The sequence below is a fragment of the Micropterus dolomieu genome, linkage group LG09 (assembly GCF_021292245.1).
Source record: "Micropterus dolomieu isolate WLL.071019.BEF.003 ecotype Adirondacks linkage group LG09, ASM2129224v1, whole genome shotgun sequence".
In the NCBI taxonomy this organism is placed as follows: domain Eukaryota; kingdom Metazoa; phylum Chordata; class Actinopteri; order Centrarchiformes; family Centrarchidae; genus Micropterus; species Micropterus dolomieu.
In genome coordinates this window covers 8,979,614-8,997,814 of record NC_060158.1, presented here as the reverse complement: position 1 = coordinate 8,997,814, position 18,201 = coordinate 8,979,614, and the positions used below count along the sequence as shown (strand labels likewise).

At 40.4% G+C, this 18,201-nt stretch overlaps 1 protein-coding gene across 1 annotated transcript; it reads left to right on the top strand.

Annotated features, from left to right (window-relative positions):
* Nucleotides 1–3,749: 3,749 nt before the first annotated feature.
* cap1 (CAP, adenylate cyclase-associated protein 1 (yeast)) lies at nt 3,750–18,199 on the top strand. The gene is made up of 13 exons (XM_046059722.1): nt 3,750–3,903; nt 8,947–9,051; nt 9,673–9,773; nt 10,101–10,178; nt 11,170–11,313; nt 12,404–12,489; nt 13,169–13,274; nt 14,126–14,306; nt 14,851–15,032; nt 15,219–15,342; nt 15,643–15,725; nt 16,120–16,263; nt 16,860–18,199. Exons 2-13 carry the CDS (start codon nt 8,949–8,951, stop codon nt 16,941–16,943), a joined length of 1,416 nt encoding a protein of 471 aa, XP_045915678.1. The 5' UTR covers nt 3,750–3,903; nt 8,947–8,948; the 3' UTR covers nt 16,944–18,199.
* The last annotated feature ends 2 nt before the right edge of the window (nt 18,200–18,201 follow it).

Below are 18,201 nucleotides of genomic sequence, written 5' to 3'. Positions count from 1 at the left end.
TTTAAAAAAAAAAAAAAAGAAAAGAAGCTTCATTTACACAAAAACCAGCCACTTGACACGCTCGCTCACACCTTGCCTCTTGTAGACACGCATGTACGCACACAAAGACATCGTTTTCACACTGTTCCAGGTCAACCCTGATGCTACCAAACACTGCCATGTTAAAACCAATGGTTAACTCTGCTCTGATGATTTTTGTTAAGAGGCCAAACACGGTGACTCTTTGGAAAGAACCAAACACAACCAAAATAGAGCTACCAACAGCAATGGACACTCCTCCTCCAAAAAAAGAAAAAAAATATGTGCATGAAGAGTGAAAGTAGTTCTGGTATAATTTGATACTGGAATGATCGCCTGCACGTTTTGTATGTTGGGTGTATGTGTAGATTTTTCTGGCTGCTGAGCCAAAACATGTTTGTTCAGAGCAGTTTATACATTTTTATTTCTGTTATTAACCCAGGGAAGAGTCACAGTGTTGTTAGTTGTGTCGATCAGAGGCAGAAGGTGTCTTTCAAAAAAACAAAAACGCCTCGCTTTTACTCTGAAGGCTTCTCTGTGGATTAAATCACTGGAACACACACTGGAATACACAACGTTAATGAGTTTGGTTTGATAATGAGGAGAAGTTCCCAAGACAACGAATAGGATGGACTGAACACTTCTTCCTCACTCACTTCATTATTCATTAATGGAATGACTCCTTGAACCATGAAGACCACTTAAGTTTTTTGTTGTTTTTTTTTTTATTACCAACCTTTAGGCTGTGATTAGATGTCGATGCACTTTGATTTCATGTCTGTCAGCTTCAGTCTTATTTTGTCTCTTGTTGGTTAAAACGGGAGCTCTATGATGGTTAAAGTTGTAAGGTTCAGCCCTAAACACGGGACTTGACTGCATTCCAAATAAATGAAATACTTAATTTCGTTGACTTAAAAGATGAGGGGGTGCAATTTCAGCGACCATATTATATGTTTGCTTGCTTTCCTTTTGGCAAATGTTCAATTAGTTCAATTTGAGGATTACAAAAATACACCAAAAAAAATCTGTATGAGTGACATGATCAAGACAGACATTAGACATTAAAACAGGTATTACTAAACTTCCTCTAGGAATGAAAGTGAGTTGTGTGTCCAGTAGGACCTGAAACTGTGTTAAACCCCACAAACAAATGATTTCTTCCCACAACTGGGATAAGAGCATAAGGTTAATATGAGGAGATTGCCATAAACGCAGCAGGAACAGGTCTCAAAGGAAGGCTGTAAGAACATAGAAGAGAACAAACAGAAGCTGCTTTTGTTTCTTCTGTGTATCTGCAGCAGTGACGGGTGTTTCTGCACTGATTGAAAACTTGAACCAAATGACTCTTCCATGCAACATCTCAGTGTGTGATTGCTTTACGTGTGAAACTGGCCTGTAAGTCCCCTTTTCTTTGGTTGTTGAATGTTAAAAGGTCATTACAACCGTTCAACTTGTACTCTGTGAGGTAAGCAAACTTTTGCAAAAAAACATGTCTTATTGCTTACTGTTAAGTCATCTCATGCCGATGTCAGTTCTGCTGCACCCAGTGAACGTCAGGCCAGATTCTTTTAAAAATACTTCATTCAGACTTGCTGTATTTATCTGTCCATCTTTTGCCACCTTGTGTGAGGCAAATTAAAATCTAGTGCACCCAAGTGCCAACTCTGAAAAATCTCATCTTTTGAACACTGATGGCATCATTTGATGCTGTTTCACTCTCATTTTGTTTACCTGTGTACCGTTTTCCCCCAAAACTCGCAGTAAAAAAAACAACTTTGAAGGATAATTTGTTACCTATTTGACAACAAAAAATTCAGTATTTCTTCTGTTACATGTACATTTGCCTTATTTTTAATTTTATTTTTTAAGATTTATATAAGTGAGTAAATTGACCTTGACTCTGATGGAGTCCACTGTGAAGGCAGACAGAAAATATGGAGAAACTGTTAATTGAAGGGAGTTTTAATTTAAGATGTTTTAAAAGATGTTTTAGTGAAGGATTACCTTTTTATTTCCTTCTGTGTGGCCAGGCCTGATGCAACTGGATAATCTGTAACATAAAAAATAAAAATGTTTCAGTTCTTGAGTTTTCTGAGAGATGTGTGCTTGCTTCGGTTGATGAAAGCTTGTGGCAAAAACTGGACTTTTTTTTTTCCCCTTTTCCTCCTATTTCCCGTTTGTCCTTACTCACACTTTGTCCCAACATGCAGAGTCAAACGAAAAGGACCATGTGATGTGACACTGTGAATTTTAAGCCATGGGACTTCATCAAAGTCCTTTTTACAGACCTGTGATGCTTGATATACTCAAGAACAGTAGACTATGAAGTTATAGTAGAAGCCTGAAATGGGGTAACGCATGCAAGATTAGCTGATGACTTAATTTTTATAACATTTTTTGGCCAAAGGAATTTTTTTGGGCCAAAACTGTTGATAATAGTTATCATGGACGAGCATTTCTTTCTCACTAGGTTTCACTGGAGTGTGATGCATTGTTTCTTATTGTGCCTTAAAGTATGTGCTCCATTTTCAATATTTCATGCCAAATGCATCCTTGTACTGTAAGGGCATTAATTTTATCTGTGAGAGCTGTCTTTACAGTATTTTGAAAGTACTGTACCAAAGACTCTCCCTCCTCAGATGAAACATTAACCCATGCTCACATTCATACGTCTCCCTCACAATCTCATTGACTTTTATGAGCCCATTAACCTCGATGGTTGTCCTTTGCTGCTCCATTAACACAATGTGTGAGATGATGGTGTCCATAACAACTGATGATGGAAGAAGGCCGCTTTAGTTATGTAATTTCACCCCATGATGACAGCGTAGAAAATATTTACTTTTATGCTGATTTTATTTATTTCGACTTTCCAACAAGGTCTAATTTCACTTTGGCTTATAGACAGTCGAACAAAAGAGAAATAATTGTCTACAATTTGTCACAAAAAGTCCTTTTTTAAAGGAAAAATGCTAAACATTCACTATTTTCGTGCTTCTAAAACTGAAGACTTGCTGCTTTTCTCTGTTTTGATATAGTTTTAAATTATCTTTGGGTTGTAGTTTGTTGGAGAAAAGCATTTTGAAAATGTCAGTTTGGGCTCTTGAATTGTTATGGGCACTTTTTTTCTGACATTTTACAAATAAATAGATTATTTGATTATTAGTCAAACTTACTGACAGTTTACTTGAACATGATAATACTTTTGGGCATTGGAAAGCGCCATTAATCTTGCTTGCTTGCGGATTGGCACTGTCACCTGCATGTGTGACAGCTTTAGAACATAAGATTCATGTTTTAAATAAATGCAGTGACTGAAACTCCAGTTTACTGAGAATAGTCTAATGCACCCTTGGAGAAAAACCTTCAGCTGGGACATATGCTGAATTCTTAGAGGCAAGGACAACCCTGCAAACATGTTCAAGCACGACAGAGCACAAGACACAACACTGAGATGCTCCCATACAGTCTAGGGGTGCTCCTGTGCAAACTGCACTAGCCTGCAGATACATAATATTCAGAACGTGTTACATGTGACTGTTCTTCTAAAAGGCATTGGTATGTTCTTTAAAGGGAAATTAATGTCACGATGACATATCTCCGCCGCATAGCCTCTGTATAGAGGAAGGAAAGCGGTTGTTTCATCTTTCCTCTCATTATATGCGCTGCCCTCTTGCCTCTCACACTCCTTATATGGGAAAGGAATTAGTTGCGCGAACAAGGGCGGAAACGCGGCGCGGTGACAGCTGGGTAAATTCACTGACATACAGGAAGAAAAAAAAAAGACGAAGCGAGTCTGTCTTGTGAGCCTGCACACTGCACACTCCCACGGCGGAATTGACAGCGATACAAAAAAACCAAATCACTGCTTGACCAGTTTAGCAGGTAAGCGACATGCAACTGTTGACATTAGCGCATTTAACGGTTTCGCTGTAGCGTAAAAAGCAAGCGAAAGAGACGACAACACGTCCGTTAACGCGTCTCCTTTGCCGCGACATCGAATCATTCAGAAATGATTTATTGAAATCGGTGTGATGCTAACACACCCGGCTAACCGCGGCTGCTAAAAGCTGACGCCTCTCCGATAACCAGACACAGATCTTTAAAAAATGTTTTTATCCTTGCTTACTTAGACTTCTTCTTTCTGTGGTACGAGAGACGTGAGCTCGCTGAAATGTACAAACTTCTTTCTTTTTCCCCCTGCAGACTAGGGCAACATTAGCTAACACAGGGAGGGGTGTAAGAGAGAGAGAGAGAGAGAGAGAAAGAGAGAGAAAATCCAGGAAATACCGAAACAGACAGCAGACACTCAACAGGGAGGAGAAGGGAGGGGGTGGCATACACCAGCTAATACTGTACACACTAATGCTGCTTTTGTGAAACAGTTTGACAGGAGTTACATTAGCCAGCGTTCTCATTGTTGCGATGGTGTTTTGACACATTTCGTATCCCCGGCAGACTTGTTTCCTCATCGATGAAGCAACAGTCTAGAACAAGCTGACGTTATTTAGGGACAACGTGTGTTGATTGGGGGACAAGTCAAAGCTGTTAAAAGTATCTCCTCGCCCCTCATGTGAAATATTATTTTTATAGGTAACAGTTTATAGGCTTGGAGGGGAGACTTTCTGGGGACACAGAATTCCGCACGACACCCACCGGGTTATGCTAGCTAGCTGTAGCCTAGCTAGCACCCTCGGCCGTCTGACTGAAGCCCCAGTGATCGCATTAACATCAGCGGCTTGAGCTTGATTTGTAGGAGGCTTGAGCCCACCGAAGTAAGACTGTCTAGGAAGGTTAGATCTCACCGCCCTTTGCTCTGGCCTACTTCTGTCTCTGCGACAAAGCCGAGAAGGTGTGTGGGGTGTTTTAATACAGTGCAAATAGAAAGAAAAGGCTGCACATACACCGAGTTGGACGCTCCCTTCTTTATGTCTCAACGTCCCCAGGCTAAAAAGGCACAAACCCCCACACAGGCCTAACCTACTTCATTGCCCCTGCATGCTGATGCTGCTCTATGCAGAATGTGCTTGTCATATTTCCACAAAAGTAGGTTTATGAATACAGTTGGCGGGGTTTTGCATATTGGAGGAAGTCCAGCAGGATCTGTAATGAAGAGGAAGTGAATGTAATCCAGGTGTAAATGCATCTTTCTGTGGATCAGGGGCTCTTGATGTTAAAAGGCAAAACGTAGCACGCTCCCTTCTGCAAAACAAATTACACAGATCTTTACTTCACTGATGTATTAATACTTTTGTAAAACAAGTTGATCTTGTGGCCTTCATCACTGTTTAATGTTCTTAGTGTGACATTTAGCTGGTGATATTTTCCTTATTGGCAACAAATCCCATGAAAAGATCAAAACCAACAATGCCCTAGTCTGTGTTTAATACTTTCTGACTTCCCTACCTTGTCTGTGGCGCAAAACAAGTTGCAAATGTGTAGTGTTGGGACATTTTAGCCTTTACTTTATAGTGACCGCTGAAGAGAGACAGTAAAGGTGGGAGATGGTGTGTCTTAATGGTACAGGCAGGTGTGGTACCAGGCCACCCTGTATACTTTAATTTTAATAATATATAACAGCTAAGCACTGTAATGTTTAGCTACCATTACTCCCAGCAGGACTAACTGGGGCATTTATTGGGTTATCAGCTGTGATAACAGCTACAATATGATGAATGTGGGATTGACTGAAAATAAACTACCGTGCCGGCGTTCATTATTATAAAAGAACATGTCACCCAGTGTGATGGTGGGGCTCATTGATATGTTTTTAATAGTTTTTGGAGCTCTATAGCACAGAGGAAAGATATCAGGCTCTGGATATGCAGACAATACTTCTGTATCAATAGTTTTGTTCTTTTTATGGGATAACCAGACGTGTACTTTAACTATAAGGGTCCAAGCTTATGCAAACTTATCCATTTTCTTAAATTCTAGTAAAAAAAGGCTGCTGTAGACTCCGGTTACTCCTCCTCTTAAATAGCAGTCAAGCTCTAGTTTTGGCCGTCTTGCCTTTTTATGGTGCTTAAATCCAAGGAAAATGTTGTGTTATGAAAGGCATGATTCCCTGGCTTGAGTCGTGGCTGCCCTCACGTCTCTGGAAAGTTGTTTTTACTTCCTAGAGAGTGGAGTTTCCTTGATGGTCAGCACTTGGCTTGAACATATGTGGTCACTTTACTTTAGCGCACTTCAGCAAATGTTCTCCAGAATCTAAACTGAGAGCTTGTTAGTGTTATTATAAACGGTACACTTTGTCATCTACAGTATTCTCACACATTTAGGTGCTTGTTTTTTGGTCTATTACTTCCACATACACCTTTTTAGGGGCCACTCCCTTCCTGTGTTCCTGGTGAGTCATCTCTCAGCTGAGACCAGGAAATGTAAAAGTTGAACTCCGGTATCTGCAGGTACACCGTAAACGCTACTTTGGCCCTGAACATGTAGGCATTTAGGTCAAGGGTAGTAGGGATGTGTGTTCTGCTATGATCTAATTTTATTTTACCACCAACTATCTCAGAAAAAGGGAAGTTGATGCATTTTTTAAAATTGGACTACCATTTAAGAATAGTACCAATGTTTTGTCTTGTTTCTAAATGTGACAAGGTTATCGCAACCTCTCATGCAGTAGCTCCAGTCAACTGTATGGGTTTATAGTAATTTAATGCTGCTGACAATCTCCTGTTGAAATGACTTAACAGTTGCACTTAATAAAGGCTGACACATTATATCACCCTGCTTTTAGGTACCATTATCCTGCTAACAACATGATTAATATTGGCCTCACTCGCAAGTTGGAGTCATGATGCTCTTCTAGCAACTTTTGAGTAAGCAATGCATAGCCTTAAGGTTTAAGACTTAAACATTTAGTGCGGGAACAAAATGTCATCCGCCAGCCCAGACCTGTTTTGATACTAGTCCCAATATAATGTCCGAGATTTGAACAGTACTTTTTCTTTTTTTACAGTACCTGGGTGCAGTTAAATACATTTGTAAAATTAGGGTTGAAATCTGGAGCTATTAAGAAATAAACAAGATGAATGAATATGAATTTGACCAGATATTGAATTTCTAGTATTGGTATATTTTTTGAGAACCTACTTTGACAGAGAAACTTCTCTTTTTTTCACAAGTTAAATGTTGTCTAAACACAAGAAGATGCACAAGAACTTTGCCTGAATGTAAAATGGTCACATTGTCAAACTATGTGATTTACAATTTAAGAACGGTCTGTTAGAGGTATAAACAACAAGATTATGAATTTGACCCGACCTTTTAATACCAAAAGTTACTGCGTCTAGCTTCATCTATCACAGCCTAAAATGTTAAACGCTCTTTCTGTCATTAGATATCTGAAGATTTAGTTCAGTCCCTCTGTAGTGAAAGCGAGACAGTGGCAGCAGGTTTATCTTGCCTGGACTCATTAGAGAGAGTGGCCTGTGTGACTCCATTCACTGTCAGCCAGGTGTAAGTACCTGAGACTGGAGACGTCACACAAATGAAGGCAGTGTCGGGTTACAGCCGTCTTATGTTATGTTAGCCTTTCTCATTAGGTGTGTGTGTCCGTAAGTGCAAGCTTATGCTAGACTGGGATTCAAGTTAGTTAATCTTGTACTTAAAAGGGTTACGTTAGGAGAATCTCACAGACAGAGACTATGTTTAGACTGTAGCTGCTGTCCTTTAAAGTTTGAAACTGAAACATACGAGCATCTGAAATCGACATAGTTGGGATAACAGGGCAGGTCTGCACTCTGCGGAGAGTCTGCAGTAACTGCTAATGATCTACATACCTTTTTACTCAGCAAGTCATGACCCGCTTACAAACACTCTTTCTTCTTTTTTGTTACTCAGCCTGTGTAAAGGTAGAATTAATTGATTTTCATTACAAGGCCAAAAAAGGCATTCTTAAAATTAGCAAATGTGCCTTTTTTTGGGTCTGCAAGATCAATCTGAGGGGCAACGAGATGATTAACAGGATAAGAAAGCAGAGAGCAAAGACCTTTTTTCTGCTACACAAACTCAAAAATCACCTGGTCAGAACCCACTTACTGAAAGTGCTGACGAAGGGTCAGAAGTTGACACAAATGGTCATTTTTAATAGGTCGCAAGCCATAAGGGTTGGGAACAACTGTAATAAAATCATAGTCACAATGTGTGTCAGTGCTACAATGATTAATTGACTACTCGATCGATAGGTTTAAGCAAAAATGCAAAACATTCCCTGGTTTCTGGCTTCTCAAATGTGAGAATTTGATGCTTTTCGTTTGTCATTCATCTGGGACTTGACATAAAGACACCAGGCTTGACATCTAATTGCAGGCAGTTACACATGCTTCTATGAAGCCTTGTAGGACAAAGTAAAAATGTGCCGTGGATCCAGAGCACTGCTGTTTGTTATGCCACAACAAAGTAGCATATTTTTAATTGCAGTAATTGCCTTCCCCTTGTGTCCCAGAAGTAATTCAGTCCCCAATTAGAAGACTACAAGAAAAGAAAGCACCACTGTGCCTCCTCGCTGAATAAGAACAGCCGACCTCCCGACAAATGACAACACAGGAAGTTGAAAAGAGCTGATAAGGATTATATAATAATATAGTGGGGAATATGAGGATTTTTCCTAAGGTAGAAAAATAAGGAAGACAGGAAACTGGATGTGAAGTTCTGTAGGTCTGTATTTTGTGTAATAATATTATGAGTTAAGCTTTAATCTAATGCTATATTTTCATTGAGTCATTGTCTTTGTATGTAGCCAGTTGCACCAATTAAGAGCTTTTGAAATGAAGAACTCCCTGCTTGTAGAGTTGCACGTAACAGTGCTGCCATTGCAGCAACAACAGGGAAGTATAATGTAACCAGGAACCAGTAAACCCTCAAGCTCATGCTTTTCGTCTCCATTGTTCCCTCCTCCACGGCTTTCTCCTTGTCTCCCAGGTATGGCTGAGTTGGCGAGTTTGGTGCAGCGGCTGGAGGTGGCGGTGGGTCGCCTGGAGTCCATGTCAGGCTCTGGAGGCAACGCTGGAGATTCTGCTGGGGGAGGTAAATGATCATCAAGTATCATCATTATGGAATTATTGGATATATGGGTTTATCAAGAATGGTGTCTCTGAGTGGGATTACTTAAATTGTGCATTAGTCAGAGTAGATACCAGAGCTTTATTTAGTTAAGAAATCAGGTAAACGTGTTATCGCAAGTCACAGCACATCTGTTCTGCCACAGCCGCTCAGTACAGCCTCTCCTCAGACAAACAAAGATGACAAATCCCTTATCCCCTGACCTCCTATCCTTTAGCAATAAAGTTTTGAGTTTGATCTTTTCTTCAGCAACATTACCAATAAAGATATTTGACTATCCTTCCTCATCAAGGAGTTAAACAAGACTGCTGCACACAAATAATGTAGTTTGGATGTCAACAGTCTTTGCTGTGAAGTGTAAACTCTTTAGGATGTTGACATCAGTTAGTGAGTAGCTCACTCCTATCAGTCAATGAAAATTTCATTTAATTCCCTCCATAGTGCTTTATTGGATTTATACTGCATTCATCTATATACTAAATATTACAGATTTAATATAAAATCTTTATGCCCTAACTAATTTTCTATAACATGGTCTTTTTAAAACAAAATGCATTTTTATGCCTTGTGTTTTCTTCCCTGCAGCTGTCTCGGCGTATGTCGAAGCCTTTGATGTGATCGTCAGCGGTCCCGTGGCCCAGTACTTCTCCCTGAGCCAGCAGATCGGGGGTGATGTCCAGAAACATGTAAGTTACAGTGTAATAATAAATTGTATAAAATGTGCCAGTGAACAACAGTCAGTTATCTCACTCTGAGACACCACCAAAAGGATCAGTCAGGCTCTGTGTTTTTATATATTTACTCCAAATGGCACACAAAATTTTATGATAAAAATGAACAAAATTGACCAGACTGAAGACTAAAATAACAAGTGTAGTGTGCATGTTTGTCGTTCGCTTGTTTTGTTAGATATGTAATTGTTACTGAATTTAAGAGGGCAAAAGCATACAAAAACACCAGGATGCCCGTTCTGTTAAGATATGTTGAACTAAATTCCCTCTCTTCTGTTCCAGGCAGAAATGATGAAGCAGGCTTTCTCCTGCGAGAGAAAACTCCTCATAACAGCCTCCTCCTCCCAGAAGCCCTCTGATGTGAGTTTAAAGTCTCAGTTAACTGAACGGCATTGATCAATCAATTTGTATAATTCATTATGTCCTAAATGCCTTCACTCTGCTGTACAGGTTCTCTATCATGGCGTCGTTTCTCTTTGTTTCCTCCCTACATAATATATTAAAAATCAAATTTTTTTATTTTTTTTTTAAACACAGGCTTATTTGTTTGAAATATTTTTGGTTTTATCTGAAATGAATGTACACGTAGATGCAAATGACTCGGTCACTAGAGACATAACTGTCAAAGGATAAACAGTTGCCGGCTTCATGTACAGTATGGTTGAAGTGCTGTTGTTGACACGTAAATGTGTTCTGGTCAAACAAGCTTTTGAATCAAAACTATATTTGAATTCGGGGGAAGTGGATTGTAGTATTTATTGGACTTCATGTTCTGCACTATGTACTGCTTCATAATATTAAGCATCAGTGGGCCATGTACTCACAGACAGGTACATTTTGCATTTTTTCATTACTTACTGCTGATTAATGGTGGTCTTTCTGTCACTGCGAATGGGGATCATGGCTATCAGATAAGGAGAAATGGCTTTGCTAGATACATTTCTGAAAAGAGTCTTTGTCCAACTTCAGAAAATACAAGCACCCCAGTTCTTGCGGTCCCCTTGTATATCTAAAGCTGCTAGTTGCATTTTTGTACTAAATGGCTTTGCATTACAACTATAAATCCAGCTTTAGACAAAGGCATGTCTGCTGAAAATGGAAGACATTTAGATTTGGAAGGAAAAAATGACTTCATTTGTAACATGGTGGCTGTGGCTCAGGAGGTAGAGCGGGTTGGCCGTTAATTGGAAGGTCGGCGGTTCAATCCCTGGCTCCCCCTACAGAGCATTTACATTTAACAAGAAAATGTTGGTGTACACAAAGTCACTATATCAAAGGGGGAAAAACTTGAACTTAATCTACCATATGAGTTTTAATAACTGTGAAACTTTGTCATCTCTTTCCTGTTCAGGCAGTTTTGACGACTCTCCTGCAGCCGGTGTCCAAAGCGATCCAGCAGGTGCAGACGTTTCGCGAGCAGAACCGCAGCTCGCCGTTTTTCAACCACCTCTCTGCCGTGAGCGAGAGCGTGCCAGCCCTCGGATGGGTCGCCATGGTGAGACTGGGAGTGGTTAACCGTCAGGAAGTGAGGCTTTTTGGGACTGTTGTTTGTGTGTTACTGAGAGTGACTCTGCATGTGTGGGCAGATAAATGGCTGTGTAATGGCCGGAAACAAGCCACTCTTTGATTCTGTCATCGCTGTCTGGTGAACAACAGTTTCTTGGCAGACACAAGGCCACCAGCTTCAGAGCTTCACTGTTACAATTTGGATGGTTAACTCTTTGTTTGTTGTTTAAATTCTATGAATAATACATCAGGTTTTGAAATACACATAATGGATGCATCCATTCTTTGTACACCTATGTTCAGATCTCTTAGCCTCTGAACTGAATGTATTACTTTCATCACTTTGTTACTGTAGTGCGCAACTCGGTTTACTCATAATTTCAAGAGCAGTTTACAGGAAGATATAAAACAACATGCAGTTAAAACTAGGGCAACAAAAGTGTAAAAAAAATAAATAACACTTATGTACATGCAGGCAATTGAGGAAAAAATATTTGTTGGTACAGCATCAATGTGGATATAAAAAGCAGTATATATGTCTATATATAAGTCAAGGGTTTCTGTTTAAAAATAAAGGGAGTAGTTATGTTATGTAATATTTATAGGAATAGTCCTACATTTTGGGAAATATGTGTTTTGTGAGTTTAGATACCACATGTTTGCACACTAACTAGGAAGCTAGAGCTTTGCACTTAAGTTATTGTCTGAATTAAGGTTCAAGTCTTTATGCTAAGACTGGAGACAGTCTTTATATTTACATTACATTTAACTGACGCTTTTATCCAAAGCGACTTACAATTGCTATACATGTCAGAGGTTGCACGCCTCTGCAGCAACTAGGGGTTAAGTGTCTTGCTCAGGTACACATTGGTGGATGTGTCACCGTGAGGAATTGAACCCGGGTCTCTCACACCAAAGGCATGTGTCTTACCAACTGCACCATCACCATCCCCATATTTGGACTTTGTAAGCAGGGACAAAAGCTTGCCTGGCTCTCTCCAGTCTTTATTCCAAGCTAAGCTAATCACCTCCCCGGCTTTAGCTCCATACTCCTTTAACTCTAACTCTTTGTGTCCCAGGCTCCAAAGCCATGCCCCTACGTTAAAGAGATGCAGGATGCCGCCATGTTCTACACGAACCGTGTGCTTAAGGAGTTCAAGGAAAAGTAAGCTTCATTATATTGTTTCCTACTTTGTCTGCAGCAGTGAAGTGGTCCACACACTCCATTTGTTCTTGGTTTTTTTGGGGGGTTTTTTTTGCGTCATTTGCTTTTTGAAAGGCGGTGATTACTAAAATAATCAGATGAACCTTTATATGCAGCCAAGCAGTTTGCTCAGACCATCTGGCTTCCATCTTTCCTTCCTCTAGGTTCTTTTTTAAGTTCAGTTTTACTGAGTCAGCACTGCCATACGACACGCTGACGTGTGCTAGTGCTAGACTTCCTGTAACTAGACCTGAAATCAAAGCTTTTGTAGTTTATGAGCAGACTTCAGTTACAGTCAAGTTAGAAGTCAGAAAATAATCAGCCTGTTCGTGCTGGTTGTTGAGCAGAAACAGCTTTTTCAATTTCTTTCTCATTCAAATTTGTCTGTGAGCTCTTTGCGGAGTTGAATGCAAAACCATTATGTTGTGTACAAATACAAGACAGGATCAAAACGGTCAGTTCAGACAGTGTGACATCTGGGAATTGGTGATAAATGTGGGTTAGAAAAAGTTACATGTTTTATGTTAAGTAGTAAATCTCTGGTTCTTTTTGGTGTGTGGAGGGTCTGTTTTCCTGTAGGATGCAGAGACCAGTGAAAAGAAGATCAATGAACAATGCTGTTTCCATCTCTTCCTCACAGGGACAAGTCACATGCAGACTGGGTGAAGGCCTATGTCTCCATCTGGACTGAGCTGCAAGAGTACATCAAAAAGCACCACACCACCGGACTCACCTGGAACAAGAGTGTAAGAATTACAAAATCATCTAAATAGCCAACGTTCAAGTGGAAAAGTTCTTCACTGAGAATGAAGAATAAACCCACATTAATAAAGCAACTTATTCTTACTTAGAGTGAAGTGTTAGTCGCCTTTAATAGCAACTCTCAAGCAATCAAAAGATTAATCTCATGTATGTTGAGCCAGTTGCAGACAGGGATTTACTTTACATCTGCCAGACAGTTCAGTCTTTTAGTGACGTGCTCTTCCAGTAGCAATTAAAATGTGGAATTGACAAAAATGAGATTAGAGATGAAATAAAACCAAACTGAAACTGGTAGACGAGCTACGACACAGAAATCCTCTAAGATGGGAAATTTTGTACCATGTTGATAAATGCAGGCAATGATGATGGAAAGCGATTGCAAACAAAATCAAAGCCAGCTTTTATTCTTATCATTTGTCTGCACGCCTGATGAATGTGAAGGGGATAAAATTGGTGTTTGGCCAATGAGCAAATTTTATTACTTGCATAATCGCTCCAAAGCATGTCTCAGAAGGTGTGTTTCTAAACTCTGACTCTGTACAGCAGACATCAGCAGCCGCATCAGTATTTTTAAGTCATATTTAACCATATGCTTATTTCATTTTTTTTAATGTTTTACTTTCAGTAGTTTTGATAAAAAATGGGTCCTCTTCTTGCTTTAATGGACAGAGCAGTTTTCTGTTATTACCCTCTTCATCTGTCCTCAGTGAAAACACTGATATCTATCGGATTATGGTATCTGTAAATTACGCAACTGTAAAAAGGTCAGTTGAATCATATTCTGTGACATTAGATGGCGTCACTTACAGCATTTCAAATGTTCTGTCCACCTCAGGGTCCCATAGCTTCAGCCTCTGCAGCTCCCCCCAGTGCTCCTGCTGGTGGATGTCCTCCCCCACCTCCCCCTGGACCTCCTCCTCCGCCAATGGACGTCAGCGGCGGCGGCGGTGATTCTGGTGCCGACAGTCGCAACGCTTTGTTCGCCTCCCTCAACAAGGGAGCCGACATCACCAAGGGTGAGTAATATCAGTGCCCAGCGTTGGAGGAACCGCTGATCATTTTATGGTCGAAGTTTTGACTTGGGATATAAAAGTGCTTTCACAGATGAATTGTTGCTACGTGTAAAGGTTAATTGTGTAAGTTTTACTGGCATCTAGTGGTGAGGGTTGCGAAGTGCAACAAATGACTCATTCACCCTTCCTCCCCTGTGTGTTTGTGTTCAGCTCTGACTCTGAACTCACCAGGGACTCCCTCTAGTCTCTCCTCCTATACATATTTTTCAAAGTTTATTCACAAAGCCACACCAACATTTTTTTGTGGAGACATTTTTAACTCAGGCGGACATGTGCTCGCGTCAGTCTGTGCCACCCCAGTGTCTAATTGCATCCTTCCGTTGACAGAACACGAAGCAAACTTACTCCAGAGGTGTCGTGATTGCATACAGAGTAACCGATATAGTATATGAATTAATTTCAAGTATGTGGAGTTAGTTTCAAAAGAGGCTTCACTATGTTCAGGTTATAAAAAATATGAATTTCCCTTTTTCCTTGACCTATCCAGGCCTGAAGCATGTGGGCGACGACCAGAAGACCCATAAGAATCCTGCCCTGAGGTCTCAGGGTGCTCCAGTACGTAGCGGACCAAAACCTTTCGCTTCTCCCACTGCCCGACCTGCTGCATCTGCCACCCCGACCCGCACGCTGCCCCCTGTGTTGGAGCTGGAGGGGAAGAAGTGGAAAGTGGTAAGTTGTTGGTTCATTCTCTCTAAAATGTTACCTGAGAATTACTTGTTATAATTTTTTAATTTTTATAGCTAACCTTTTTATAGTAACTTCACTGTTCCATCCTGCTTTAATCTAACGTTATCTCCTCAACTCTTGCTCCTCAGCTCTATTTCGTTGTTCACACTTTTTTGTTGTCCTCTGCAGGAGAACCAAGAGGGGGTGCAGGACCTGGTGATCGACAACACTGAGCTGAAACAAGTGGTCTATGCTTTCAAGTGTAACAAGAGCACCGTGCAGGTTAAGGGAAAAATCAACTCCATCACTGTAGGTAAGAAGGAAAAAAAAAAACTGGGGCAGTGTTGAAAGGTGAGACATGAGACAAAGATACTGGGTGAGGTGAAAGGGACAGATGCATACCGGTGTTCTGAAAATAGGAAGTTAGCTATTGTGTCATGGCCTCAGTTAGAGCAGCAGCAGTGGTTTTGATACACAGCTCGTAGAAGCAGTTAAGTACTTGAGCTATTTTCATAACACTGGACAGACAGACATGATATACATGTACAGCAACAGAGAGAGGTTTAACATAGATCGACTCTTACAGTTACATGACGTGTACTTTTTCTCTCAGACAACTGTAAGAAAACGGGCCTGGTGTTTGATGATGTCGTAGGCATCGTAGAGATCATCAACTGCAAGGATGTCAAGGTCCAGGTATGTACATGCAGTTTAAGAACAAAATGCTGTTTTAAAGAGACTAAAACAGACACAAGGAATGATCTGTGGCACACCACTCAGTGTGCTGTTTGATATCATGAAATGCAAAATACACCCAGTGATTTCTGCTCTCGTCTCCCCCTCTAGTTGTTTTTGTTTTTTATGCTGATTTATATTCATGTAGTTACACAATGCAAGCTGCTCAGTTTTTGGCAACAGAGCAGCTTCACTGTTGTAATTTGCTTAAGGAAACCTTGATAGCTGATCAGAACAGAGGGCAGAGAAATGTGGTTCCCATTTAGATACAGCAGATATAAATGCAACTTTTTCCAGTGGGCAGCCATTACATGTATTGTAGGGAGGTAAATTCTCTTGTCTTTTTTGTATTTAGGTGATTGGTAAGGTCCCCACTATCTCCATCAACAAGACGGACGGTTGCCACATCTACCTGAGCAAAGACTCTCTGAGCTGTGAGATCGTCAGTGCCAAGAGCTCAGAGATGAACATCCTGGTACCCAACAATGACGGAGAATTTGTGAGTATCTTTTCAGGAGGGACATTTGAAAGATTAATTAAAGGATAAGTCTAGTGATATTTTATATCTTTATTACTGTCAAAACGAATCCCACAATAACTGTCCCCCAGTGAATGCATTATTTTGTTGTGAGTTACATTTGCCAGCAGTTTTAGAGAATTTGCCTTTTTTTATTAAATCAAAATTTGTGAGATGGTTTTTAAAGATTTAAGTTTAGCTTTTTTATTTTTAATCCCTTCGCCCCTGGTGGGATATAAGGCTTCGATGATCTGCCACCATCTAGACCGGTCTTGTGCTACATGCTGGGATACTCCCCATGTTAGATGCATCTCCTTTTAGCTCAGCTGTTTTTGCCAGTCTTGCTTCCTTTTTCCTGATGGAGTCCATCCTAGTGGGATTCAGCTTAGGCAGGATGTAAAGGTTGTATGTAATGTAAAACAGGATAAGTCAGTATTGAAAGACGGATTAACACATTGTTGGTTTTGGTCTTTTATCATTAAGAAAGACAGAATATTACCAGACTTAGCCTTTGTTATTTATCACAAGCATGTGAAATATACATTTCAACACGTTTTCTGTCTTACTCCCTCTCTTAGACGGAGCTCCCTGTTCCTGAGCAGTTCAAGACCGTCTGGGACGGCAAGAAGCTCGTTACCACAGCAACAGAGATCGCTGGATAGACGGGCAGCATAAGAAATGGCCGCCCCTCCTCGACACCATCCCCACCCTTTTTTGCAAATGCCTTCCTGTCTGATCGACCACCCCACCAGCTAACTCTCACACTGTAGACTGAGATTTGGACCTCATGAGTTATACCTCCCGCCCATCTTCCTTTTTACCAGCCAATCACAGCTTAAGCTGTCCCTTCCATGAGCCAATGAGAGGACTGCTCACTTTATCTGGAGCAAATCCTCCAGCCAATCAGCAGGGAGCAGCTTGTCGTTCAAAATTGGTTTTCCCTGTGAACCAGTGAGCACTTTTCAAAAAACATTCATGAGTTTTGCCAATAGCTGGGATGCTCTGTATGATGTATTTTTTTTTTTTTTAATGCTAAAGCTAAATTTAACATGTAGAATAGCCAATATGGGAACAGGGAGATTGATTCCTCTTCAACAAAAGCACTGCAGCCGATCAGGCTCTATCAGGATGCTTCAGGCTATTACTCTTTTCTTTCTCTGCTTCCTGGTCTGGAGGGGCTGGTGATTTTTTTTTTTTTTTTTTTAAAGATGCGGCCTGATAGGTTTCTGTTCCTTTATATGCAATTCACTGGTGAAGCACCTGTCGAACACAGCCCTTTTTTTATAGAGGATAATGGCATCCATATCACCTCCACTGCTGTGGCCGTAACAATATTAACATTCATAGTGGATAATATAAAAAACAAAATGTCGGCACTCTCAGAGCTCAAACAGGAGTAAAAACAAGATGCGTTAACCACTGTCTGTTTCACATCATAGACTCCATCTAGATGTTGGAATAATTTCAATAGCAGGAAAATTATCATTCCATCTGCTTTCCCTTAAACCCACACATAGGACATTCCCGAGTATTAAAAAAAAAACATTCCATATAAGGAGGCATGTAAGGAAAAGTTTGTGATAAAGAGCAAAGAGATGTTGATACAAAGTGGAAGAGACTTAAGACATAATCATTGATTGACGTTAAATACTTCACCTCCACCTTAGTCTCTAGATTGGAAATATCTGCTGTAATCATCTGTATAGATATTATCTTATTAGCCTGACCATCGACGTCTCTCCACTCACTCCCAGCCATGTCTGCACTCTTTGGTTACCTTCGGCTCTTGAAGCTGTGAAGCTCTTTGCTGAATTTTTGTTTATATTGTCTCTTTCTTTTACCTCTTGTTTTTTTTGGGGGGTCCAAAATCAGAATTCTGCTCATTAGTACTGGATCATTAAAAAATCTTGCAATAAAATG

Excerpts from the sequence above, each read along its gene's own strand:
- cap1 (XM_046059722.1), top strand. The coding sequence starts at position 8,949 with ATGGCTGAGTTGGCGAGTTTGGTGCAGCGGCTGGAGGTGGCGGTGGGT. Across the intron at positions 12,490-13,168 it reads CTTAAGGAGTTCAAGGAAAA|GGACAAGTCACATGCAGACT; the intron begins GTAAGCTTCATT and ends TCTTCCTCACAG. Across the intron at positions 15,343-15,642 it reads AATCAACTCCATCACTGTAG|ACAACTGTAAGAAAACGGGC; the intron begins GTAAGAAGGAAA and ends TTTTTCTCTCAG.